Consider the following 26,936-nt stretch of genomic DNA (forward strand, 5'->3'; position numbering starts at 1 on the left):
GAGGTCCAGAGCGCTCTGGAGCAGGTTTTCATCAAGGATGTCTCTGTACATTGCTGCATTCATCTTTCCCTCGATCCTGGCTAGTCTCCCAGTTCCTGCCGCTGAAAAACATCCCCACAGCATGATGCTGCCACCACCATGCTTCACTGTAGGGATGGTATTGGCCAGGTGATGAGCGGTGCCTGGTTTCCTCCAGGCATGACGCTTGCCATTCAGGCCAAAGAGTTCAGTCTTTGTTTCTCATGGTCTGAGAGTCCTTCAGGTGCCTTTTGGCAAACTCCAGGCGGGCTGTCATGTGCCTTTTACTGAGGAGTGGCTTCCGTCTGGCCACTCCACCATACAGGCCTGATTGGTGGAGTGCTGCAGAGATGGTTGTTCTTCTGGAAGGTTCTCCTCTCTCCACAGAGAAACGCTGGAGCTCTGTCAGAGTGACCATCGGGTTCTTGTTCACCTCCCTGACTAAGGCCCTTCTCCACCGATCGCTCAGTTTGGCCGGGCGGCCAGCTGTAGGAAGAGTCCTGGTGGTTCCAAACTTCTTCCATTTACGGATGATGGAGGCCACTGTGCTCACTGGGACCTTCAATGCTGCAGAAATTTTTCTGTACCCTTCCCCAGATCTGTGCCTCGATACAATCCTGTCTCGGAGGTCTACAGACAGTTCCTTGGACTTCATGGCTTGGTTTGTGCTCTGACATGCACTGTTAACTGTGGGACCTTATATAGACAGGTGTGTGCCTTTCCAAATCATGTCCAATCAACTGAATTTACCACAGGTGGACTCCAATCAAGTTGTAGAAACATGTCAAGGATGATCAGTGGAAACAGGATGCACCTGAGCTCAATTTTGAGTGTCATGGCAAAGGCTGTGAATACTTATGTACATGTGATTTTTTTCGGTTTTATTTTTAATAAATTTGCAAAGATTTCAAACAAACTTCTTTCACGTTGTCATTATGGGGTATTGTTTGTAGAATTTTGAGGAAAATAATGAATTTAATCCATTTTGGAATAAGGCTGTAACAACAAAATGTGGAAAAAGTGAAGCGCTGTGAATACTTTCCGGATGCACTGTATATATATATACAGGTACCTGTATATATCAAATAACAATGGACGTTTCCATTTAATAAATAACAAGAACTGACTCCATGGAGAGAAGAGATTTTATTTAAAGGGCAACACATTTCTAACATGTTTAAAACATTAAAAGGTTGTGTCTTATGCCCTTAAACTCCAGTGTCTTCTACATTGTCAATCATGAAACAGCACTATGTGGACTCCACATATGGATGCATCCATCAGACTCGTTAATGGGACTGTCACTGTTTTAAGAGGGCATTTATTGTGTAAGTAAAAGGCAAGTTCATTTCCATCGTGAAGAAACCCTGGATGAGTTTCAATTGCTCTGTGCAATAGGTCAATCTGATTTCAGATTAAAGAACCATTTATATTGACTGACAACACCATAAAATCCTAACAGACCTGATTTATTTATTTGTTTGTTGTTTTTTATGTAGTCTGTTAATATTGATTCCCTGTCTAAAATATGCAAAGGTACTTTGGTTGATTTGTTTTCTCCTGACGCCACAAACAACTTAAGTCAGTGGCCATTGCAATGTTTATCATGCCTGCAGTTTCATCATTGCTACTCTTATTAACGGGAAATTTCCAATGTCCTCTGGCTGAAAGTTAAAGCTGCTGTGTATTAGCTGTTGAATTATTGTCTTCTATACCATCTTAACTATAAGTAAATCATTCATAGGTTATATTCCCGAAAAGTGTAAACACAGTGGCACAGCCAAACTTTCAGCAATGCTCTGGGTTGCATTTCAAGCATCGTTAGCCAAACTATGGTCACAAGTTCCATCGTTACCAACATAGTTCAACGATTTGGTGTTTCCCTAAACCGTTGTTCCAACGAACATTCAGCTGGAACTGCAGCTATTGGAACTACAGCTCTCCACCTGTGTTAAAAGCATAGTTTTTTGTTAGTTGCTAAGTGATAGGCCTATTATGCCAGACTTTTGCTTGTCAGCATTCGTGATAGTATATTTAAACTGACAATAGCTGTTCTTTATGATGCAGAAGTTATTACTCCACCCCCTGCTTAACATCATTAATGACATTGTTGAACCAATGGGGTTTCGACCAACGGATGTGCTGATTTGCGACATAGTTATTATGGTTTCGGGAAACAGTCGTGAGTAGCTATTTGGTTTTTACAATGATGTATCGCACTAAGGTGTTAGTTGAGTTGTGACGTTGCACGGGAATAGTGTTTATTTTAGCAGCCAGACATAGCAACATTTGCTCAACTAATGGTCAGATCTGTTTCAAATGCAATGGAAGAAGGGGAGTTTTTAGGGAAACCAGACTTTTTCCATTTGGTGCTGCAAGTGGTGCAGAAATTACACAGTGCCACTTTTATGAAAAACATTTAATAAAAGTGAGAACTAATGTCAGACATGAAACTAAAAGGATTATTATTTTAATTTTTTTATCCCCTTTTCTCCCCAATTTGGAATGCCCAATTCCCCACTACTTAGCAGGTCCTCGTGGTGGCGCGGTTACTCGCCTCAATCCGGGTGGTGGAGGACAAGTCTCAGTTGCCTCCGCTTCCGAGACCGTCAATCCGTGCATCTTATCACGTGACTCGTTGTGCATGACACCGCGGAGACTCACAGCATGTGGAGGCTCATGATACTCTCCACGATCCATGCACAACTTACCACACGCCCCATTGAGAGTGAGAACCACTAATTGCAACCACGAGGAGGTTACCCCATGTGACTCTACCCTCCCTAGCAACCGGGCCAATTTGGTTGCTTAGGAGACCTGGCTGGAGTCACTCAGCACGCCCTGGATTCAAACTCGTGACTCCAGGGGTGATAGTCAGCGTCAATACTCACTGAGCTACCCAGGCCCCCCCCCCCAGCTACAAGGATTGTTATTGCAGAGATATGATGGGGAGTCGGCATAGATACCAAAACATTCAATCTAGAATCCAATTGTTAATGCAATGTTTGAAAATATCTACATCAGTCAAGATAAGTTACAACATTTGTGAACATTAGACCAGAATCTACCTTGTTGGATGTAAATGCTGGGAGTTTTTAGAAGAAAAATGCATTGCCCTACAATTGTCATATCATGAATATTGCACTAGTCTTTGAATTGTCAACTGTTTCTTCATTGTGTCCTTTCCAGCACTTACATTTAACGTTAGTTTCATTTTGAGGAACTCTCAAAATGCGGAACAGTCTGGTTCGGAAAGTAAAAATCCCATCCGTTTTCTCAAAATAACTTACAAACCTTTTAAAGATAGACCTAACGTGAGCTCCGAGGTTGTTAATGCAGCCTAAACCTAAAATCAATGGTTTGATGTATTTCCATCGTTTTTGATTTGATATCGTCATTCGCAGTGTTTAATGGGATTGAATTTGATTCCCTCATGAAAGACGGTAAGTACACAGTCTTGTGTCTTTGTCTTTTTGTCTGATTTTCAAATACGTTTTTGTTGCAATTCCAAGTTTGTAATGTTGTGATTCACTTCGGAGCTGGTTGGTTTGGTTCATAACTTACAACTCTTTTATGAAGGATTTTATGAAATCCCTATGAATGGGAAATATACTTCTGGAACCAAGATGCCTGGAAAAGTGGACGGGCACTGTTGCACTCAATTAAATTTGAGTGAAATTGTCTCTGTATGTCACGTTTATCTCTGTTGTTTTTATAAAAATAAAAAAATGCTTTGATTACATGCATTAAAAATGACATTCCAGATAACTGTATGCGTGATGTAAGTTTTCTAGTTTTTATATTGTGTGTTTTTATATTTGTGTGTTTCAATGAAAGAAAGGATTGCCTGGAATGAGTCGAGTGGGAAAAGGGACACAAAGTCGATGACCGAGTGGGAAAGAGGACAAACGTTTTCATATATCAAAGAAAAATCAGATACAATTAGAGGATAGACAAACGATTTGAATTTCTTAAAAAAAAAGAAAAGAAAAAGAAATGCTGAATTTGTGTTCGTGCATTATGTGGTTTATTGTGTCAGAATTATTTTTATATTAGAGGGGATGGATTTCAGATGTCTAGTGGGTACCAGAGGGCGCCACACACACATAAACACACATTTTCTAGGCATGGAGCCTGCAGTCAGGGGGAGCGTCAAACTTTGTACCGCACTATACTGAACTGAAAATAAGGACTACGAACTAGACCAGGACTACAAACCTCTGACCTCCAGGATACAAACGGCTGACTTCTGATTGTCTCAGCCCCCAAACAGGCACCTTTTCTCAGCCTAACACCTCTACCAGCCTACCCTGCCATGCCCACTTCTGGAGCCTCAGAGTGAGTGTAACTGCTGGACATTGGGTTTAGTGTGTTTGTTTACTTGGCATATGCAAGCTTCTTCATATAAATCCATTTTTTTGGTTTGCAAAAAGTTGTACATTTCAGTGGCAGATCATTACATTGAGTTAAAGTGTTTGTGTGTAAATGTTCATAGATTTATAATCAATAACCTGAATACTCTGATACGCAAGTGTGTATGTGTGTTTGTTGGGGTAGTTTGATCTTAGCAGTAGACATACCGTAGCTTTGCTCTAAAAACAGACCAGTGTCACATGCAGAAACAGGAGACCAGACAGCAAAGTGTGTTTATGTACTGTATGTCTGTTTGTGTCCACATTCGTGTGATCAGTGCAGTAAGAATTGGGTTGACTCCACAAACATACACCATCAAGCTAATAATTTTTAAAAACTAACAATTAATTCTTTAAAACTTTCACTTTTGCATTTAAATGTTTATTTCTACTGGTTTTGGAACAGTTCACAACAAGGTCATTGAATATTTACATTGAATTGTTTTTAAAAACTTAATGTCCACACTTCTGGATTTCGCCTAGTACCTCTGGCTGTGCAGTAAAGGGTAACATTATATGCAGTTTATTATACAGTAATTATACTGTGCACTATATTACAATTTATATGCAGTGTTTTCTAATATTCCTGATATACATGCATCAGTTGTCTGGCAGCACATACTAGTCACACAACTGAGCTAGTCCATGGACATTAAAGGTGCTGTAAGCGATTTTAGCCATTCTACTTGTACGAGACTGAACCGCTGGATTAGTCAAGTCCCATCTTTCCAAAACCATGCACTCCAAAGATACCAAATGCGCTTTATTGATGCTGACATCATGCAGAAACGGTTGTTAAAAACAACAGCAGCAAAATAGCGCCCTCAACTGACAACTGTTATGAACAACATGGCATAAAAATAGCATTAAGCCTCAGTAATTCTCTGAAACTACATTGTAATGCTAATGCGTAAAATGATTCACAGGCCGAAAGTGTCAGAGACCGCGGCCCGTGGACACATTTTTGTTTGCTGTTTACAGAGTTAGAGCTGTCACAGAGAAGGGTGAGATATCTTACAACACTTATTTCAGTAATATCTTTCAGGGAGCAGGAATATTTTGTTCACACCTTTCCATGACAAAATCGCTTGCAGGACCTTTAAGTTGTATGGATTCAAGAATGGGACTCTACACAATTATGCCTCTCTGTGTGTTCTGAACAGTCCAAAGTTGGAGGATTTCTCCACTGCTATTCTGAAACAGAAGATTCGACCGAATCGACTCATAGTGGATGAAGCTACCAATGAGGACAACAGTATTGTGTGCCTGTCACAGGTGTGTGTGTGACCAGCAGATGGACGAATGGTTGATTTAAAGGTGAAATGTAATTTCTGCGGCACCAAAGTACACAAAAATACCCCCCTATGGTGGCCTCTCATTTTCTAAGATGGTTAACCTGGTATATTTGGCCTGAGCTGGGAAAATATGATTTCTTGAAAGTTTAGCAGTAAACTTTAGGGCTATAAACATCTGAGAAAGTTGACTAAATGTGATAACGAACAAATGAATGAGAGTGATTAATTTATATTAAGTGTATGTTCAATATACGTATGTTTAAACTAGGGCTATCAATTGAAAAATTGAATCAAATTAATTACATGAGATGCTGATGAATTAATCTAATTAATCACATTTAATTGCACATATAAATATTTGCTGAGAAAGCCCCTCAAAAAAACAATAATACACACTTTATTAGTACCCCCCCACCTCCGGGGGACCTTCACCCTCACATACTTACCTGTCCTCACCGACACCCCTCACTCCTTCCGGCCTCGCACATTACCTCTAACACCCCCCACCTCCGTGCTATGCACCAATTTATGATTAAATAATTAGAAATATATGTTATAAAATTAAGATAATTTAAATGCATTACATTATTGTGGCAGTTGTGTAAAGCATTTATATGGCAATACCAAATAGAAGGCAATATTTTGGTTATTTCCATATTGTTAAACAAAAGCCTATCATTGTCCTGAAGTCCACAGCAATCCATTTAGCAAATTAATTTATCAATCTGTCAGAGATTTGCATGTTGCCTAAACAGCTGGAGTTTTGCTTGCTGCCCCCTGCTGAAAACAGGTGGTACTTCAAACTTGAATTGCTCTGATGGTAGGAATATTCTATATTACAGTCCTGGGGACATGATTAATTGCATACATTTTTTAATGCGTTATATAAAACTATATAAAGTTAATCGCACTTAATTAATGCGTTAGATGGACAGCCCTTAAACACACATGAGTTTATATATGTTATGTGTAAATATGTGCCTATTTGTGTTAAAGGTTAAAATGGAGGAGCTGCAGTTGTTCCGTGGAGATACTGTGGTGTTGCGCGGTCGGAAGCGGAGACAGACAGTCTGCATCGTTCTCACAGATGACACGTGTAGCAATGAGCGTGTGCGCATGAACCGGGTCACCCGTAACAACTTGCGGGTCCGCCTTGGTGATGTCATCAGGTACAAAGTCTCATTTCGCAGCTCTTTGTCCAGCCCATAATGTCATTAAATAGAATTTGAAACTATACCTGGTCTCACAGAATCACGTTACTATACCTACATTTTTGCAAAATTATTTTTGCATGGGTAGTGAGATTTATAGCATATGGGGGAAATTCAATAAGAATGAATTGTTTTGTTAATTTAAAACTCGATTATCCTTTTTTTCTTTTCTTTTTTTTGGGGGGGATTTTCTCCCCAATTTGGAATGCCCAATTCCCAATGCACCTCATGGTGGCGTAGTGACTCGCCTCGATCCGGGTGGCGGAGGACGAATCTCAGTTGCCTCCGCGTCTGAGACCGTCAATCCGTGCATCTTATCACGTGGCTTGTTGAGCACATTACCGCGGAGACCTAGTGCATGTGGAGGCTCACTCTATTCTCTGAGGCATCCACGCACAACTCACCACGTGCCCCACCGAGAGCGAGAACCACATTATAGCGACCACGAGGAGGTTAACCCAACATGACTCTACCCACCCTAGCAACCGGGCCAACTGGTTGCTTAGGAAGCCTGACTGGAGCCCTGGATTCTAATTTGCGACTCCAGGTGTGATAGTCAGCGTCTTTACTTGCTGATCTACCCAGGCCCCCCTAAAACTCGATTATCCTTAAAAAAAAAAAAAAAAACCGAATATATAACAATTTCACTCACTTTTAGTGCGACACAGAGGACATTTCACCTTGAAGCTGCTGCAATATGAGTCACCAAATTTTTTTTTTTTTTAATGAGATCAGGCTCATTTAAAACTACAGTAGAGGGCTCAGCTGCTGTTATTGGTAAAGCACATCTACAAAAACAGAAACAAGAGGGGTCTCAAATCTAAGCTGTGAAATACCTGTGTGTATGTATGTGTATGTATAGTATCAACGCCTGTCCAGATGTGAAATACGGGAAGCGCATCCATGTTTTACCCATTGACGACACAATTGAGGGGCTGACTGGCAACCTGTTTGAGGTTTTCCTAAAGCCATATTTCCTGGAGGCTTACCGGCCTGTTCACAAAGGTACATGTGATCAGTTCGTGTGTGCTTTAAGATTAGAGCTGGGTAGAGGCGAAAGATGGGTGTTGCGGTTGGGTTAGTTTTGGTATTGAGCATGGCTTTGGGAATTGGTATTTGGTATATAATGGGGTTAGGGTTAATATTTAGGAAGAAACGGGGGTTAGGTTAAGGTTAAGGTTAGGATTAGGTTTAGGAAAGAATTAGAAAATAATTGAGGGTTTTTAAAGTTAGGTTTTGGGGAAATTAATAAAACAGATGCTTATTTTTTAATAAATAACAATAAAACATTATTGCAAACTAGTAATGCCAACATTTCTTTAATGATAGTATTCTTTTGTTTTGTTATTGTTTGTTCATGTGGTACACCACATGAACACCTCATTGAAAAATATGTTCATCATAGTAGAGGTGTATTCAAGTAATTGCTTTGTGTGTGTAGCATTTTTTATGTATTTTTGAATAAATTAATAGATTTGAAAAAAAGAGTACAATCAATGCCGATAATGTCTAAATGGTCAAATATCGGCTAATTAATCCGCCTGTCAAATATATCTTGCTATCAATGTAATACAGTATACAACTGCAACAGAAATTGATTATGCTCTCTCTCTCTCTCTCTCTCTCTCTAGATGATATTTTTCTAGTGAGAGGAGGTATGAGAGCAGTGGAGTTTAAAGTAGTAGAAACAGACCCCATACCACACTGCATTGTTGCCCCAGATACCATTGTCCACTGTGAGGGAGAGCCTATCAAACGAGAGGTGTGTGTTTTTGTGTGTGCTGGCTTCTGGCATTTTCATCATACCTCTAAAGTTTCTCCATTTCAACATTTGCGGCAGCTGTTGACAATGTCATGTTATGCTTTAATGATGTCAGGATGAAGAGGAGAGTCTGAATGACATTGGGTATGATGACATCGGTGGTTGTCGTAAACAGCTGGCTCAGATTAAAGAGATGGTGGAGCTGCCTCTCAGGCACCCAGGCCTTTTCAAAGCCATCGGAGTGAAGGCAAGAATCACCATACACATATAGTATCTCTGTCCATTTCCTCATACATCCATCTATCCATTCTAAAAATAATGAAATCACTCATGCATATTCATTAACACAAAATTCACTGTCCGTCTGTAGCCTCCGAGGGGGATTCTGCTGTACGGTCCACCCGGTACAGGCAAGACTCTGGTGGCACGTGCTGTTGCTAATGAGACAGGAGCTTTCTTCTTTCTCATCAATGGTACGTCAGAACTCAAACAACTATAAAGCCACAATCTGAAACTTTTGCGTCCAACTGTTTGTTGTCCTGCAGTACTAGAGGCTTTTAAATACTACATATCTACATTAGAGCTCATTCTACAGAAGGCCATATGCCGCTTGTTAGAAATGTAGAGCTTCAGATGGGTAATTATCAACTTCTGATTTTCATATCACAGATTCCACACGCATTAACAGTCAAACACATCATCCTTGTGACCGGATTACAAATGGATATTGTATCATAACTCTTTCATTATCTAATTCTTGTGCTCTGTGCTCTTTAATTTGATTCCCAGGCCCTGAGATCATGAGTAAGCTGGCAGGAGAGTCTGAGAGTAACCTGAGAAAAGCTTTCGAGGAGGCTGAAAAAAATGCCCCTGCTATCATCTTCATCGATGAGCTGGATGCAATTGCTCCAAAACGAGAGAAGGTAATGAGAAGAAAGAAAAAGTCTACAGTTTGATGTTTGTAGAGAAGAATGTGGTATTAGTTTGATGGTTATCTCATGTAGACTCATGGTGAGGTTGAGCGGAGGATCGTCTCTCAGTTGCTCACCCTCATGGATGGCTTGAAACAACGCGTTCATGTTGTCGTCATGGCGGCGACAAACAGACCCAACAGTGTGGATCCTGCTCTTCGTCGCTTTGGTATGAGTATAAAAATACTTACACGCACCAAAAAGGGCCGTTCACACTGCAGCGACACGGTAACCAACAGTCATTCATTTTTAATGAGAATTGGTAATATGAGGCAGCACGAAAGACAGCGACCGGTGGCGGTATAACAAAAATGGAATGGTTCTGAACACAGTAAGTAATGGTTCCAGTTGCATTTCCACTTGAGCATGTTTTGATATGGTTCGATTACAAACCATTGCAAGCCTGGAATTCTCAGCACGGTTAGCTAACCCAAAGTCTTTCTAGCAAGTCAGTCCACTGGCGGCAATCTTTGGAACGCTCTCTCGTAGCTATTTTTCTATGTAAACAAGCGGCATACAAGTGCAGCTCCTATCTACTTGAATGGGGAAAGACGGAAATCTCCAAAATGGTTGGTCAAGATTACAATCAAAGAACATATTTCAAATCAGCAATAAAATCTGACAACTCTGGAATCATAAAATGTGCTTCATTACCTCAGATTAAGCTAAAAAACAAAATCTTCCCGGGTTGTACAGCTAATGTGCATGCTCGTTCTCAAGTTGACTGGCAGGCCATGTCTGTATCTAAACACTCTTTTACCTGTAAGACAGGATTTCCTTTCCACAGTCCAACGACTTGGTGACGTTCAGTAATTGAATTGCTGTCAGTATGAACTCCTCAAAACATATACTTTTGAGTAAGGTCAGTTGTAAGTGTTGTGGTGGCTCCTTATTGCAGGTCGGTTCGATCGTGAGATTGACATTGGTATCCCTGATAAAATCGGCAGGCTGGAGATTTTACAGATTCACACCAAGAACATGAAACTCTCGGATGATGTGGACCTGGAAAAGGTTAGAGAGACAGTGATGGAGATAGGGTCTAATCCATGTCAAATGTTTTATAAAATCTCTCTGTGTATGGTAGATCTCCGCTGAAACACACGGGCATGTGGGAGCAGATTTGGCTGCTCTGTGTTCAGAAGCAGCGCTGCAGGCCATCCGCAAAAAGATGATTCTTATTGATCTGGAGGATGACAGCATCGACGCAGACATTCTCAACTCACTTGCTGTCACCATGGATGACTTCAAGGTCTGCTTCAACATCTTCCATTGCTACAGAGACTTAATGTAGATCTTGATTCTCTTCAAATTCCTTGGGAGATATAAAAATAGACACAAATGAGACAATTGTTGGCGGCACAGTGGCTCAGTGGGAAGCACTGTCGCCTTACAGCAAGAAGGTCACCAGTTTGAGTCCTGGCTCAACCTGGGCCTTTCTGTGTGGAGTTTGCATGTTCTCCCAGTGCTCTGGTTTCCCCACAGTCCAAAGACATGCAGGTCAAGTGAATTGGAGACTCTAAATTGCCCATAGGTGTGAGTGAGAGTGTGAATGTGTTTTTCTGTGTGTGTTAGCCCTGTGATGGACTGGCCATCTGTCCAGTTTGTGTCCCTGCCTTCAGCCCAAGACAGCTGGGATAGGCTCCAGCACTACCTGCGACCCTGCATATAGGATAAGTGGCTATAGAGAATGGATGGATAGAGACAATTGTTGACATACAGTAAGAGTAAGAGCTATAAAATTAATGTGGATAGCACAGCTCAGATTGCTTGGTCTTGGGAGATTTTATGATAAATGTTTGGGTTCATATTGAGACCCCTGATGTTTGTATTTTGGCAAATCCAAGCACAGTTTGAGACATTGTTGAGATCTCTTCTGAAACTCTACAGTAGACATGTGAGATTACAGAGGTATTTCTCTCAGGGAAGCAAGATCCTTAAGCAAACTTTTCAATTTAATATCTTTGCTGGAGAACCAGCTGAGATATTAAAGAGATTTCATCTGTTGTATCCACCCGTCTCTGTCTCTTTCAGTGGTCTCTGGGTCAAAGTAACCCATCTGCTCTGAGGGAGACAACAGCCGAGGTTCCTCAGGTAAACTGGGAGGACATCGGAGGACTAGATGAGGTGAAGAGAGAGTTACAGGAGCTGGTGCAGGTAACACTCACAAACATATGCACACAAACAGACATGAAATGGTCATTCATTCACTCGCCCTTCACCCCGCTGTCTCCGGTCAGTATCCCGTGGAGTATCCTGAAAAGTTTCTGAAGTTTGGAATGACTCCATCTCGAGGTGTTCTGTTCTATGGCCCACCAGGGTGTGGCAAAACTCTACTAGCTAAAGCCATTGCCAATGAGTGCCAGGCTAACTTTGTGTCCATTAAAGGTATGCATGTATGCAAGAGAGTGAGTTAAAAAGGAAAGACTGTGCAGGAGTCGTTTGTGAGCGTTTAATCCGTTCTATGTCTTGTTTGGATTGCAGGCCCAGAGCTGCTCACAATGTGGTTTGGTGAATCAGAGGCAAACGTCAGAGACGTGTTTGATAAGGTGAGTAAACAGTTGTCTTTTACACCTGGTATTGACATCCTCCTTGCGTGATCCAATCACAAGTGTTCAGCCAAGACAAATTGCTGTTTACACCTGGCATTGATATGTCAAATAACGTCTCAAATGAATCTCCTAAAACCACTTTCAATTTCTCAATCAGACGATCAGATTTCTTTTAGATTTGAACTCGTTTTTGGCACAATATGTGTTATGAAAGCAAGCAGTCATTCATGCATCAGGACACATTGGCATTTATACCATAAATGTTTCTGACTACCACCAAATGTGGTTTGAGTGATCTGATCACAAACCGTTTTGAGGCCAAAAGTGTGTATTCTTTCTAGTCTTATTAAGTCGAGTACTATATGGCAAAATCGTAAAAAATCATATTTATATATAGTTGGCTCATACAAAACGAACATTGTTATGACAAATTTTACCCAAGTTTAACCCCTAACTAACCCAAACCCTAAACATAACCACGATTTTTAATAGGAAAATGACTTCTGTGTACATGGAAGAGAAACATCGGGGTTTGAATGCTAACCCTAACCTAAATGTAATCCTTAATCAAACCCTAACTTAAAATAAAGTGTTGGAATGGAGGCTAGCTAAAATGTGATGCCTGTATTGTATCGATTTGAAATTCTGTTTGTTGATTGGTTGGTCTCTATGGGAATAAAAGTTGTACCTTTTCGTCCAAGCCAAATCGTAAGATATCTTACAATTTTTCCATCTTGTATGAATTAGTATGAGAATATGTTGTCCAGATCCCCTTCTAAATTGTTGCTGTTGTTGTTGTGTTAACAGGCACGGCAGGCCGCTCCATGCATTTTATTCTTTGATGAGCTGGACTCCATTGCCAAAGCTCGAGGAGGCGGGGCTGGGGATGCAGGGGGTGCAGCTGACAGGGTCATCAACCAGATCTTAACAGAAATGGACGGGATGACCAACAAGAAGAACGTCTTTATCATTGGTGCCACCAACAGGTAAAAAAAAAAACTGTGTGAGTGTGTTGCCATTTGGTAAAATGAGGACGAGGGTAGTGCAGTACTAATTGTCTCTCTCTCAGACCTGATATTATTGATGCTGCAATCCTGAGGCCTGGTCGTTTGGATCAGTTGATTTATATCCCTCTACCTGACACACTCTCCCGCTCTGCCATCCTAAGGGCCAACCTCCGCAAGTCTCCTATCGCTAAGGTCATTCACACACATGTGGATTTACTAACACTGTATTTTCTCCACTACTATTTAACATAGCTGAATTTATAGCACCATGGCTGAGTTGTGAGGTAGCAGTCTGAATAGGATGCAATCAGAAAAAAGACTGGGTACCATAAAATAATACAAAGACAATACATAGACAACATATCTTTCTATGGAGCGCAACAGTCTGGTTCCGGAAGTAAAAATCCCATTCATTTTCTCCATGGGCGAATTGATTATAAGCGATAACTAATAAACCTTAAAAGATAGACCTACTGTGTGCTCAGAGGTTGTTTATTGATGGTATATGCTTCTGTTGAAGCCATCGATCCATGTTATTACAAAAGATATGTTAACTAGCAGAATTTCTGGTGAAGAACTACACTACCAATGATCCCGAAGGGAAAGGTCCACCAATAGAGTGCAACATTCTGGTTCTGGAAGTAAAAATCCCATTATTTATTTATTTTTTCCCATAGACTAATTGATTTTCAACAATAACTTATAAACCTTTAAAGACAGACTTACCTTGAGCTTCGAGGTTGTTCAACGGTGGTATATGCTTCCAGTGAAGCCATCCGAGTGCATTATTTCAACTTCATTGTTTAAAAATTTAATGGGAAAAAGACTTCTGGAACCCAGGCGGCTGAATAAGTGGGCGGGTACTGTTGTGCTCCATTAGTGAATCGTGGCCAACAAAATGTGCCAAACGACCGCTGCAGTGATGCAAAAGAGTTTTGCTTAGTTTGTAGTTAGGAACATGCAGACTGCCTGGTACATATAGGCAAACGCATGCATAATAACGGTTTGTATTTGTGTGTGCGTGTGGTTTTCAGGACGTAGACCTAGCATATTTGTCCCGGATAACAGAGGGTTTCTCAGGAGCAGACCTGACTGAGATCTGCCAGAGAGCCTGTAAGCTTGCTATCAGAGAAGCCATAGAGGCAGAGATCCGTGCTGAGAGACAACGGCAAGCCAAGAAGGAGACTGCTATGGTCAGTACACGTTTGTGCGCTTGAGAAACCCACTGCTCTGTGGTGTCCAGCGAGAGAGAGTGGTAAAGTTCCATATTTCAGTTTCAGTAATGCAGACCACACCAAGCTTTTCCTCACATTTATAATAGATCTTACCTGAGCATCACATGTACATGACACCATACTTGTACATCTCTTTCTCTCCCCCTGTAAGGATGATGATTACGACCCAGTGCCTGAGATCAGGAAGGATCATTTTGAGGAAGCCATGAGATTTGCTCGTCGGTCTGTTAGTGATAACGACATACGGAAGTATGAGATGTTTGCTCAGACTCTACAACAGAGCCGTGGATTTGGCAACTTTAGGTACTGAAACACCTAAACACACAGATCCATCCTAATTTACCTTATAGTGTACTTCGTTCTATGAGGTAAAGTTTATATTTTCCTGCGTTTATCTTTGAATCCACAGGTTTCCCACTGGAGCTCAGTCAGGTGGAGGTCAGGGGTCAGGCCAAGGCTCTGGAGGTCAGTTCAGAAATGATGGAGATGATGACCTTTATCAGTAATCAAGGTCAGCTACCGGGTCAACACCTGTGGTGTGAGATAGCGAGAGAAAAGATTAAATTGACCTGCAATAGGAATGTGCATATTACGATTATTTACAGTAAAGATCAAATAATGTATGTTCATTTCTGTTCTGACAGGTTGTTCGCTCTCACACGCTTTGCTCTTACTCATTTTGACAGAAACATTCAATTTAATGCCTATTGTTCACACTAAGATGATGTTGTTAAATATATGTGATGATGTGAATGTGTGTCGTACATTAATAAAGAAAATGTATAACATTTAATTGAGCTTGTTTTCTTTCCTTATTGTAAGTGTTTACATCTAATTATTCCAGAGATTCTTATCTGACGTTAAAATAAAATATAATGCAATAACCTCTATGATGTTTTTATTTTATTTTTCAGTCATGGAGAATCACTGGTCAAAATGTGTAGGAACTCTGTTAACTTAAGTTTATACCAAGGCACATTCACTACTTTAGGTTTGAACATTACATTAAAACTTTAACTTGGCTAAGTTAACAATAGCTTGCTAACATTTTAGCATAAAACTGCACAATTTTGCCGGCGCATCTCCATTTTAGTCTACCGATAAACTAAAGTTATCCTCGGGCATATTATAAAATGAAACTGAGAATAATTTTAGTTTATCGGCAGACTAAAATGCATATGCACTGGCAAAATTGTGCAGATAAGAAAAACCAGCTTAAGCTGGTAGCCATTGGAACATGGTAGCTGGTTTAAGCTGGTCGACCAGCTACCATCTTCCAAAAACCAGCTTGGACCAGCTTGTGACCAGCTTAAACCAGCTACCATGTTCCAATGGCTACCAGCTTAAGCTGGTTTTTCCACCAGGATTTCATGTTCTGTAAAAATTGGGTATTTCGAGTTCATGAATCTCTCTAAAAAAAAGTCACATATAAGCAGTTACTCATTAAATAAATTAACGAGCATGTCGGTTGAGCGTTACTTTTTGAATGTCTGTGGCGAGATAGACAGAAAATAAAGATCGATAGACAGATAGACAGACGATAGACAGACAAACAGGTAGACATACAGACATATCGATATAGACAGATAGAAAATAAAGATAGACAGATAGACAGATGACACACAGACAGATGATAGACAGACAGATAGATAGACAGACGATAGATAGACAGACAGATAAATAGACACACAGATAGACAGATGATAGACAGACAGACAGACAGATTGATTGATTCTTGTCCTGAGAAATTAATTCGCGGATTTGAATAACATCAGTGAGGGAAAGTTTGCTAGAGAACCTGAACGCACATATTTCGATATTATTGTTTTTAAATATAATGTTCAGTTTATAAATATAATAATGCGTATAATTGCGCTTTTACTTCATTTAATTTCTGTAAGGATGAAAATGAAGTGATTGGATGTTGATATGTATTTGATAAAGGTCTGACTCATTTTATACCGTGTGTTGCAAAAGAAAAGTATAATGTATGTCTATGTCTTACAATTGACTATTGATTTAGTTGATTCCTACGTTTTTCTCTTGAAGCGCTTTTAGAAAGATTTCGAGGCGGAACGAAATCAGTAGTGCTGAACAAACATGTTTACTTCCGGGAAATACCGGAAACAGAAGGAGCTGTCTGGAGGTGACCCAATGGCGGAGTGCAGAAATTCGTTTTCTGGCTATTAACCGGATTTCTTCTTTGTAGTGGTACAGTAGTCGGCATTGATTTTCCGTGTACACAATGGGTGCTCATCTTGCACGGAGTTATATCACGGAGCCGGACACGACACCAGACCCGAAGAAAACGTCTGATTATGACCCAAAACTGGGCTTCACGGAGCGACATGAGAGAGGTGATATATCCCGCTCAACATTCATCTAACATAACATCTGTCTATCACATTTAATATGATAAATCCCCGCTCAACATTTATCTAACATAACATCTGTCTATCACATTTAATATGATATATCCCCGCTCAACATTCATCTAACATAACATCTGTCTATCACATTTAATATGATATATCCCCGCTCAACATTCATCTAACATAACATCTGTCTATCACATTTAATATGATATATCCCGCTCAACATTCATCTAACATAACATCTGTCTATCACATTTAATATGATATATCCCCGCTCAACATTCATCTAACATAACATCTATCACATTTAATATGATGTATCCCGCTCAACATTTATCTAACATAACATCTGTCTATCACATTTAATGATATATCCTGCTCAACATTTATCTAACATAACATCTGTCTATCACATTTAATGATATATCCCGCTCAACATTCATCTAACATAACATCTGTCTATCACATTTAATATGATATATCCTGCTCAACATTTATCTAACATAACATCTGTCTATCACATTTAATGATATATCCCGCTCAACATTCATCTAACATAACATCTGTCTATCACATTTAATATGATGTATCCCGCTCAACATTTATCTAACATAACATCTGTCTATCACATTTAATGATATATCCTGCTCAACATTCATCTAACATAACATCTGTCTATCACATTTAATGATATATCCCACTCAACATTCATCTAACATAACATCTGTCTATCACATTTAATATGATATATCCCCACTCAACATTTATCTAACATAACATCTGTCTATCACATTTAATATGATATATCCCCGCTCAACATTTATCTAACATAACATCTGTCTATCACATTTAATATGATATATCCCCGCTCAACATTCATCTAACATAACATCTGTCTATCACATTTAATATATCCTGCTCAACATTTATCTAACATAACATCTGTCTATCACATTTAATATGATATATCCCGCTCAACATTCATCTAACATAACATCTGTCTATCACATTTAATATGATATATCCCGCTCAACATTCATCTAACATAACATCTGTCTATCACATTTAATATGATATATCCCGCTCAACATTCATCTAACATAACATCTGTCTATCACATTTAATATGATATATCCCCGCTCAACATTTATCTAACATAACATCTGTCTATCACATTTAATATGATATATCCCGCTCAACATTCATCTAACATAACATCTGTCATCACATTTAATATGATATATCCCGCTCAACATTCATCTAACATAACATCTGTCCATCACATTTAATATGATGTATTCCGCTCAACATTCATCTAACATAACATCTGTCCATCACATTTAATATGATATATCCCACTCAACATTCATCTAACATAACATCTGTCTATCACATTTAATATGATATATCCTGCTCAACATACATCTAACATAACATCTGTCTATCACATTTAATGATATATCCCGCTCAACATTCATCTAACATAACATCTGTCTATCACATTTAATATGTCCCGCTCAACATTCATCTAACATAACATGTCTATCACATTTAATATGATATATCCCACTCAACATTCATCTAACATAACATCTGTCTATCACATTTAATATGATATATCCCGCTCAACATTTATCTAACATAACATCTGTCTATCACATTTAATGATATATCCTGCTCAACATTCATCTAACATAACATCTGTCTATCACATTTAATGATATATCCCGCTCAACATTCATCTAACATAACATCTGTCTATCACATTTAATATGATATATCCCCACTCAACATTTATCTAACATAACATCTGTCTATCACATTTAATATGATATATCCCCGCTCAACATTTATCTAACATAACATCTGTCTATCACATTTAATATGATATATCCCGCTCAACATTCATCTAACATAACATCTGTCTATCACATTTAATATGATATATCCCCGCTCAACATTCATCTAACATAACATCTGTCTATCACATTTAATATGATATATCCCGCTCAACATTCATCTAACATAACATCTGTCTATCACATTTAATATGATATATCCCCGCTCAACATTTATCTAACATAACATCTGTCTATCACATTTAATATGATATATCCCGCTCAACATTCATCTAACATAACATCTGTCATCACATTTAATATGATATATCCCGCTCAACATTCATCTAACATAACATCTGTCCATCACATTTAATATGATGTATTCCGCTCAACATTCATCTAACATAACATCTGTCCATCACATTTAATATGATATATCCCACTCAACATTCATCTAACATAACATCTGTCTATCACATTTAATATGATATATCCTGCTCAACATACATCTAACATAACATCTGTCTATCACATTTAATGATATATCCCGCTCAACATTCATCTAACATAACATCTGTCTATCACATTTAATATGTCCCGCTCAACATTCATCTAACATAACATGTCTATCACATTTAATATGATATATCCCACTCAACATTCATCTAACATAACATCTGTCTATCACATTTAATATGATATATCCCGCTCAACATTCATCTAACATAACATCTGTCTATCACATTTAATGATATATCCCGCTCAACATTCATCTAACATAACATATCTATCACATTTAATATGATATATCCCGCTCAACATACATCTAACATAACATCTGTCTATCACATTTAATATGATATATCCTGCTCAACATACATCTAACATAACATCTGTCTATCACATTTAATGATATATCCCGCTCAACATTCATCTAACATAACATCTGTCCATCACTTTTAATATGATATATCCCCACTCAACATTCATCTAACATAACATCTGTCTATCACATTTAATATGATATATCCTGCTCAACATTTATCTAACATAACATCTGTCCATCACATTTAATATGATATATCCCACTCAACATTCATCTAACATAACATCTGTCTATCACATTTAATATGATATATCCCGCTCAACATTTATCTAACATAACATCTGTCTATCACATTTAATGATATATCCTGCTCAACATTCATCTAACATAACATCTGTCTATCACATTTAATGATATATCCCGCTCAACATTCATCTAACATAACATCTGTCTATCACATTTAATATGATATATCCCCACTCAACATTTATCTAACATAACATCTGTCTATCACATTTAATATGATATATCCCCGCTCAACATTTATCTAACATAACATCTGTCTATCACATTTAATATGATATATCCCGCTCAACATTCATCTAACATAACATCTGTCTATCACATTTAATATGATATATCCCCGCTCAACATTCATCTAACATAACATCTGTCTATCACATTTAATATGATATATCCCGCTCAACATTCATCTAACATAACATCTGTCTATCACATTTAATATGATATATCCCCGCTCAACATTTATCTAACATAACATCTGTCTATCACATTTAATATGATATATCCCTCTCAACATTCATCTAACATAACATCTGTCATCACATTTAATATGATATATCCCGCTCAACATTCATCTAACATAACATCTGTCCATCACATTTAATATGATGTATTCCGCTCAACATTCATCTAACATAACATCTGTCCATCACATTTAATATGATATATCCCACTCAACATTCATCTAACATAACATCTGTCTATCACATTTAATATGATATATCCTGCTCAACATACATCTAACATAACATCTGTCTATCACATTTAATGATATATCCCGCTCAACATTCATCTAACATAACATCTGTCTATCACATTTAATATGTCCCGCTCAACATTCATCTAACATAACATGTCTATCACATTTAATATGATATATCCCGCTCAACATACATCTAACATAACATCTGTCTATCACATTTAATATGATATATCCCGCTCAACATACATCTAACATAACATCTGTCTATCACATTTAATATGATATATCCTGCTCAACATACATCTAACATAACATCTGTCTATCACATTTAATGATATATCCCGCTCAACATTCATCTAACATAACATCTGTCCATCACTTTTAATATGATATATCCCCACTCAACATTCATCTAACATAACATCTGTCTATCACATTTAATATGATATATCCTGCTCAACATTCATCTAACATAACATCTGTCTATCACATTTAATATGATATATCCCGCTCAACATTCATCTAACATAACATCTGTCTATCACATTTAATATGATATATCCCCGCTCAACATTTATCTAACATAACATCTGTCTATCACATTTAATATGATATATCCCGCTCAACATTCATCTAACATAACATCTGTCATCACATTTAATATGATATATCCCGCTCAACATTCATCTAACATAACATCTGTCCATCACATTTAATATGATGTATTCCGCTCAACATTCATCTAACATAACATCTGTCCATCACATTTAATATGATATATCCCACTCAACATTCATCTAACATAACATCTGTCTATCACATTTAATATGATATATCCTGCTCAACATACATCTAACATAACATCTGTCTATCACATTTAATGATATATCCCGCTCAACATTCATCTAACATAACATCTGTCTATCACATTTAATATGTCCCGCTCAACATTCATCTAACATAACATGTCTATCACATTTAATATGATATATCCCGCTCAACATACATCTAACATAACATCTGTCTATCACATTTAATATGATATATCCCGCTCAACATACATCTAACATAACATCTGTCTATCACATTTAATATGATATATCCTGCTCAACATACATCTAACATAACATCTGTCTATCACATTTAATGATATATCCCGCTCAACATTCATCTAACATAACATCTGTCCATCACTTTTAATATGATATATCCCCACTCAACATTCATCTAACATAACATCTGTCTATCACATTTAATATGATATATCCTGCTCAACATTTATCTAACATAACATCTGTCCATCACTTTTAATATGATATATCCCCACTCAACATTCATCTAACATAACATCTGTCTATCACATTAATGATATATCCCGCTCAACATTCATCTAACATAACATCTGTCCATCACTTTTAATATGATATATCCCCACTCAACATTCATCTAACATAACATCTGTCTATCACATTTAATATGATATATCCCGCTCAACATTTATCTAACATAACATCTGTCCATCACTTTTAATATGATATATCCCCGCTCAACATTCATCTAACATAACATCTGTCTATCACATTTAATATGATATATCCTGCTCAACATTTATCTAACATAACATCTGTCCATCACTTTTAATATGATATATCCCCACTCAACATTCATCTAACATAACATCTGTCTATCACATTTAATGATATATCCCGCTCAACATTCATCTAACATAACATCTGTCCATCACTTTTAATATGATATATCCCCACTCAACATTCATCTAACATAACATCTGTCCATCACTTTTAATATGATATATCCCCACTCAACATACATCTAACATAACATCTGTCTGTCACATTTAATGATATATCCCGCTCAACATTTATCTAACATAACATCTGTCCATCACTTTTAATATGATATATCCCCACTCAACATTCATCTAACATAACATCTGTCTATCACATTTAATATGATATATCCCGCTCAACATTCATCTAACATAACATCTGTCTATCACATTTAATATGATATATCCTGCTCAACATACATCTAACATAACATCTGTCTATCACATTTAATATGATAATTATTGCTTTTTTGGAGCAATCGTTTATCGGCAAAAATCTATGCCAATTTTTGTGGGGGAAAATTATGAAAAAAAAAAAGTTCCTCATCAATAAACCTCATATGGTGGAAAAAGAAGGTGAAAAAAATATATATAAGCACACACAAAAAAAAAATCATCTGGTGAATATATAGCTATAAAAAGCTTAATTATTGTATCTAACTTCCATAGAGATAGACCAGTATATCGGTTTTACCGATTAATCGGTTATTAACTATCACAAAAATCTATGCCGTTAGTTTTATTTTTTTATCATTCCTCTGTGGCCGGCTCAGTCCTACAATATAACAGCAGCCTATAAAAGTGAAATTAAAACAACCACGTGGGCATTTGCTGTATCTAAATCTTTATCACTGACAATATTCATCTATATTTTTATCATCACTTCAATGCATATTTTGTCATTCTAATTAGATAGTTAAGTGTTTAAAATTGAAGCGAGGGCATGCATAGAAAAATGTGAATAAATGGAAACGTGCCACATCAGCACATACATCGTGTCTCATATTTCATATCTTGTGAATATTAATAAAACTTATTCCTCATTAAACCTCATCTGGTTAAAATTTACATACAAAACCCTTCATCTGGTAAATATATCGGCTAAAAAATGGCTATATATTTGGTAAATATTTAAAAATCGAGCATTGTAATGAAGCCCAGTCGTCATCATTTCAAAATAAGAGTCCCTGGTGTGTTTCGAGCTTCTTTACAATTAAAAGTTCCATGTCATGCATCAAATCTGAATTATTTTCTAGTTATTATTGGGATTTTGGTTGCACAATAAACTGCATATGGAATTGTATTAATTTTGGACTCCTGTAGCCTTTATGTCTGTGCCCTTCAGAGTAAGGAAACTTTGTAACATTCTATAAACGGATTTTAAAAACTATCGGCTGTAGGTCTGTCGCGATTATTAAATAACCATCTGATCGCAGTTATTTAATCTAAATGCAATTATTTGAGACAACTGTGATTATTGGGCAATCAAATTCCAATCATATTTTAATGCCCAAATGAGGGAATTTTAAGTGGATATACTGCATTAATCTCAGATTGTCAATTCTGAATCCGAGCGCCACTTAGCCGCCGCACCACAGATGTCATGCGCGCGCTGTCAACAGAGGCTTGTGCCAAAATGGCCATGAAAATATAAACGAACAAGTATAAACTGATAGTGAAGAAATTAGGAAAGAAATGTTTTACTATTGCATAATATCATAGAAATATACTATAAATATAATGTGTGTGTGTATATATATATATGTATAAATTATATTTTATTTTTTATAAAAACAAACAAGTTTAAATGTAAAATTGACCAACTAGAGACATATTTTAAGTATTTAGAAATATTTGTATATTTAAAACATTATTTTTATGTCATAAGTTTTTAAAGCCTTAAAAGGAAATCACATATGCCTATTTTATTATTTGATTTATATATTTGAATTTAAATATGTAAAAATGACTTCTTAAGGTGTATGAAGCACACATGCAGGAAAAAACACACCTTAAGAAATATGACAAGTAATCGTGAAAGCCCTTAATGAGACAATTAATCGTCATTATCGCAATTATTTGTTTGAGAATTAATCGTCAGGCAAATTTAATAATCATGATAAGCCTAATCGGCCGATTAATCAGTTATTGGTCTTTTCCATATAACGTGTTATCGGAAGCGGCAAAATCCACGATCGTTTGACCTCTGTACTTACATATAGAGCATTATAACGGAGTCTCTGTCATTGTTTTTTTTGTTTTTTTTTAATCCCACACTATGCACCAAATCTTAATTTTTCTGGTTATTATTGGAATTTTGATTGCACAATAAACTGCTTTTGGGATTTTATTCATTCGGGACTCTTGCAGCCTCAATGTCTGGGCTCGTCATAGTAAAGAAACAATAAGATATCTTTCATCATTCTATAAATCGATAAAAAAAAACTATTGGCCAATTAATCATATTGGCAAAATCCACTATGAGCCGACCTCTAATAGGTTGTGTTGTGTGCAAGACCTATTACAACCAGACTTTTATTTTGTCTTACAACGATGTTCAACTGCTTTGTTATTAGTAATGGTGGCCACGCAGGAGCAGATGAATATGGCGATGTTGCCGGTGGAGCAGCGAGATTACTGCGCACATCACCTGCTCAAACTGATGAAGTGCAAGAGGGACAATTTCCCCAATTTCCTAGCCTGCAAACACGAGAGACATGACTGGGACTACTGTCAGCATCAGGAGTAAGAAATTATCTTCTGTATCAGTTTAAACAAATCATTTCAGCTGTGCTGGTAGGTACAGACAGTGCTGCTGGTTGTGACTCTGAACATGATATATTTGATTGTTAATATGTGATTGTTTCTCTGCAGTTATGTGATGAGGATGAAAGAGTATGAGAGAGAGAGGAGACTCAACCTGAGGAAGAAGAGGATTGAGACACAGGCAGCATAAAGACCCCACTTTCCTCTTCGTTTCTCAGTCACTTCCTTCTGTTTTTGCAGTGTATATAAATAGCTCTCTAAACAATAAAGAGCGTCTCATCTAATCTCATCTGAGTTTCTTAAATGAACACATGGATAAATATGTGCAAATACAAGGCAATCATCTAGTATCCCACAGATCGAATTCTGTTAAATCAATGTCTCATTTAGCAGAATATGAGAATTAATATAAAAATGTCATATATGGGTGTTTCTTCAACTTCAGGGTTTTTCGGGGTTGATTTTTATTCAAATGAACCGATAAATGTTTTTATTATATGAAGGTCTCATTAAAACTGAATGGGAACTTTTTTAATGCATTTTATGTACGGTTAGACTTTCATTATTAAACTATGAAAATCCATTTAAAAATACAAATTATTACGCTTACAACGATGATCGAGAAAAAGAGTGAAACAAACTTTTAAATATTTTGTGTGAAAATTCTTTCTATAAATTAAAAAAATTACTACAATCCCACAGCTTTGGCGAACTTTTTCCACACCAATTTTGTATTTTTTATATTTTTTTCTTCAAGTTAGGGTATTTGTTAACCAAGTGGACAAAAGTGTCAATGAAGAGCGTGCTTGAGATGAAATGTGAGACAAGTGATGTTTGAAGAAAAAGAAAATCAAGGGATGTTTTTTTTTTCTTCATAATTTTCCCCCACAAAAATTGGCACTAATTTTGCCCAATTATGCAAAGTGTTTTGTAAATATACAGTATTGTGCAAAAGTCTTAGGCACATAAGATGTTTCACAAAAACATTTGTCTGAAGATGGTTATTTATATCTTCAGCTTTAGTGTGTCAATAGAAATTATAAATTTTAGACTCTCAAACATTACTTTGGCAAATAGAAAAGATTAGAACAGAAGAACAGGGAGCCCTGCAACAGATGTCATGGCCCCCACTGAACATCGAGTCAGTCTGAGATTACATGAAGAGACAGAAGCAATTGAGACAGACTAAATAGATAGAAGAACTGTGGTGAATTCTCCAAGAAGCTTGAACATCCTATCTGCCAACAACCAAGACAAACTGTGTCCAAGTGTATCTAGGAGAATTGATGCTGTTTTAAAGGCAAAGGTGGTCACACCAAATATTGATTTAGCTTTTTTATGTTTACTGGACTTAGCATGACATTAAGTGATAAATGAAAACTATTTATGTCATTATTTTTGAAGACATCCTCACTATGCAACATTTTTCACCAGTGCATAAAACTTTTGCACAGTACTAATATATATATATATATATATATATTTTTTTTTTTATTTTGGTGGAAAATATTTAATTGCATGCATAGAATGCATAAAATATTCTATTTGAAAATGGTCCAAGGAATTTCCCATTTTATTTCAAAACTGTCTTTTTCTATCAGCGTCATTTCCATCAAAGATGTGGTGAATATGACACTGGTGGTAATATTCATGATCTTTAGAAGAAAGAAAAAAATACAAATCTCCTGTGATGCATGTACATACTGTACACTATTCAACATTATTAGTAGACAAATACAAAAAAATAGTGAGATTGTGAAAAATGTTTTAACGAGACTTTAATTTCTAGAAATCTAGTGCAAAAAGTGCCAGAAGCTGAAGAAACACCAATATTCTGAATGTAAACTATCCTCTGTAAATAATATTTGGACAAAGCACAAGACACTGATTTATTTTTCTTGTTTTATATAAATTATTTCTGTTAGGTCAACAAAATATCAGCAAGAGTTTTCACATCTGCAGTTTGTGCCAAGTGATCTTTATCTTCACATGTACAGTAATAATCACATACAGTATGTATTAGTACTGAATA

The 26,936-nt window shown here is 37.1% G+C and overlaps 2 protein-coding genes across 3 annotated transcripts; both read left to right on the top strand.

Moving 5' to 3' along the window:
* Nucleotides 1-1,033: 1,033 nt before the first annotated feature.
* Nucleotides 1,034-15,254, top strand: LOC127444267 (transitional endoplasmic reticulum ATPase-like). 2 transcript variants are annotated; one of them, XM_051703546.1, is made up of 20 exons: nt 1,034-4,356; nt 5,594-5,705; nt 6,722-6,894; nt 7,799-7,941; nt 8,568-8,698; nt 8,814-8,945; nt 9,069-9,171; nt 9,488-9,621; nt 9,703-9,838; nt 10,568-10,680; nt 10,754-10,918; nt 11,701-11,823; nt 11,907-12,054; nt 12,151-12,215; nt 13,026-13,204; nt 13,288-13,417; nt 14,260-14,418; nt 14,612-14,763; nt 14,870-14,971; nt 15,105-15,249. In XM_051703546.1, the coding sequence occupies exons 1-19, from the start codon at nt 4,334-4,336 to the stop codon at nt 14,964-14,966; spliced, it is 2,418 nt and encodes an 805-aa protein (XP_051559506.1). In that variant the 5' UTR covers nt 1,034-4,333; the 3' UTR covers nt 14,967-14,971; nt 15,105-15,249. The 2 variants fall into 2 exon arrangements, with proteins under 2 accessions (XP_051559506.1, XP_051559504.1); XM_051703544.1 differs by having other exon boundaries at nt 14,870-15,254.
* A 1,326-nt stretch (nt 15,255-16,580) lies between these two features.
* Nucleotides 16,581-25,188, top strand: LOC127443826 (NADH dehydrogenase [ubiquinone] 1 beta subcomplex subunit 7-like). The gene is made up of 3 exons (XM_051702773.1): nt 16,581-16,817; nt 24,715-24,883; nt 25,013-25,188. The coding sequence occupies exons 1-3, from the start codon at nt 16,706-16,708 to the stop codon at nt 25,092-25,094; spliced, it is 363 nt and encodes a 120-aa protein (XP_051558733.1). The 5' UTR covers nt 16,581-16,705; the 3' UTR covers nt 25,095-25,188.
* The last annotated feature ends 1,748 nt before the right edge of the window (nt 25,189-26,936 follow it).

The sequence above is a fragment of the Myxocyprinus asiaticus genome, chromosome 7 (assembly GCF_019703515.2).
Source record: "Myxocyprinus asiaticus isolate MX2 ecotype Aquarium Trade chromosome 7, UBuf_Myxa_2, whole genome shotgun sequence".
NCBI classification, from domain to species: domain Eukaryota; kingdom Metazoa; phylum Chordata; class Actinopteri; order Cypriniformes; family Catostomidae; genus Myxocyprinus; species Myxocyprinus asiaticus.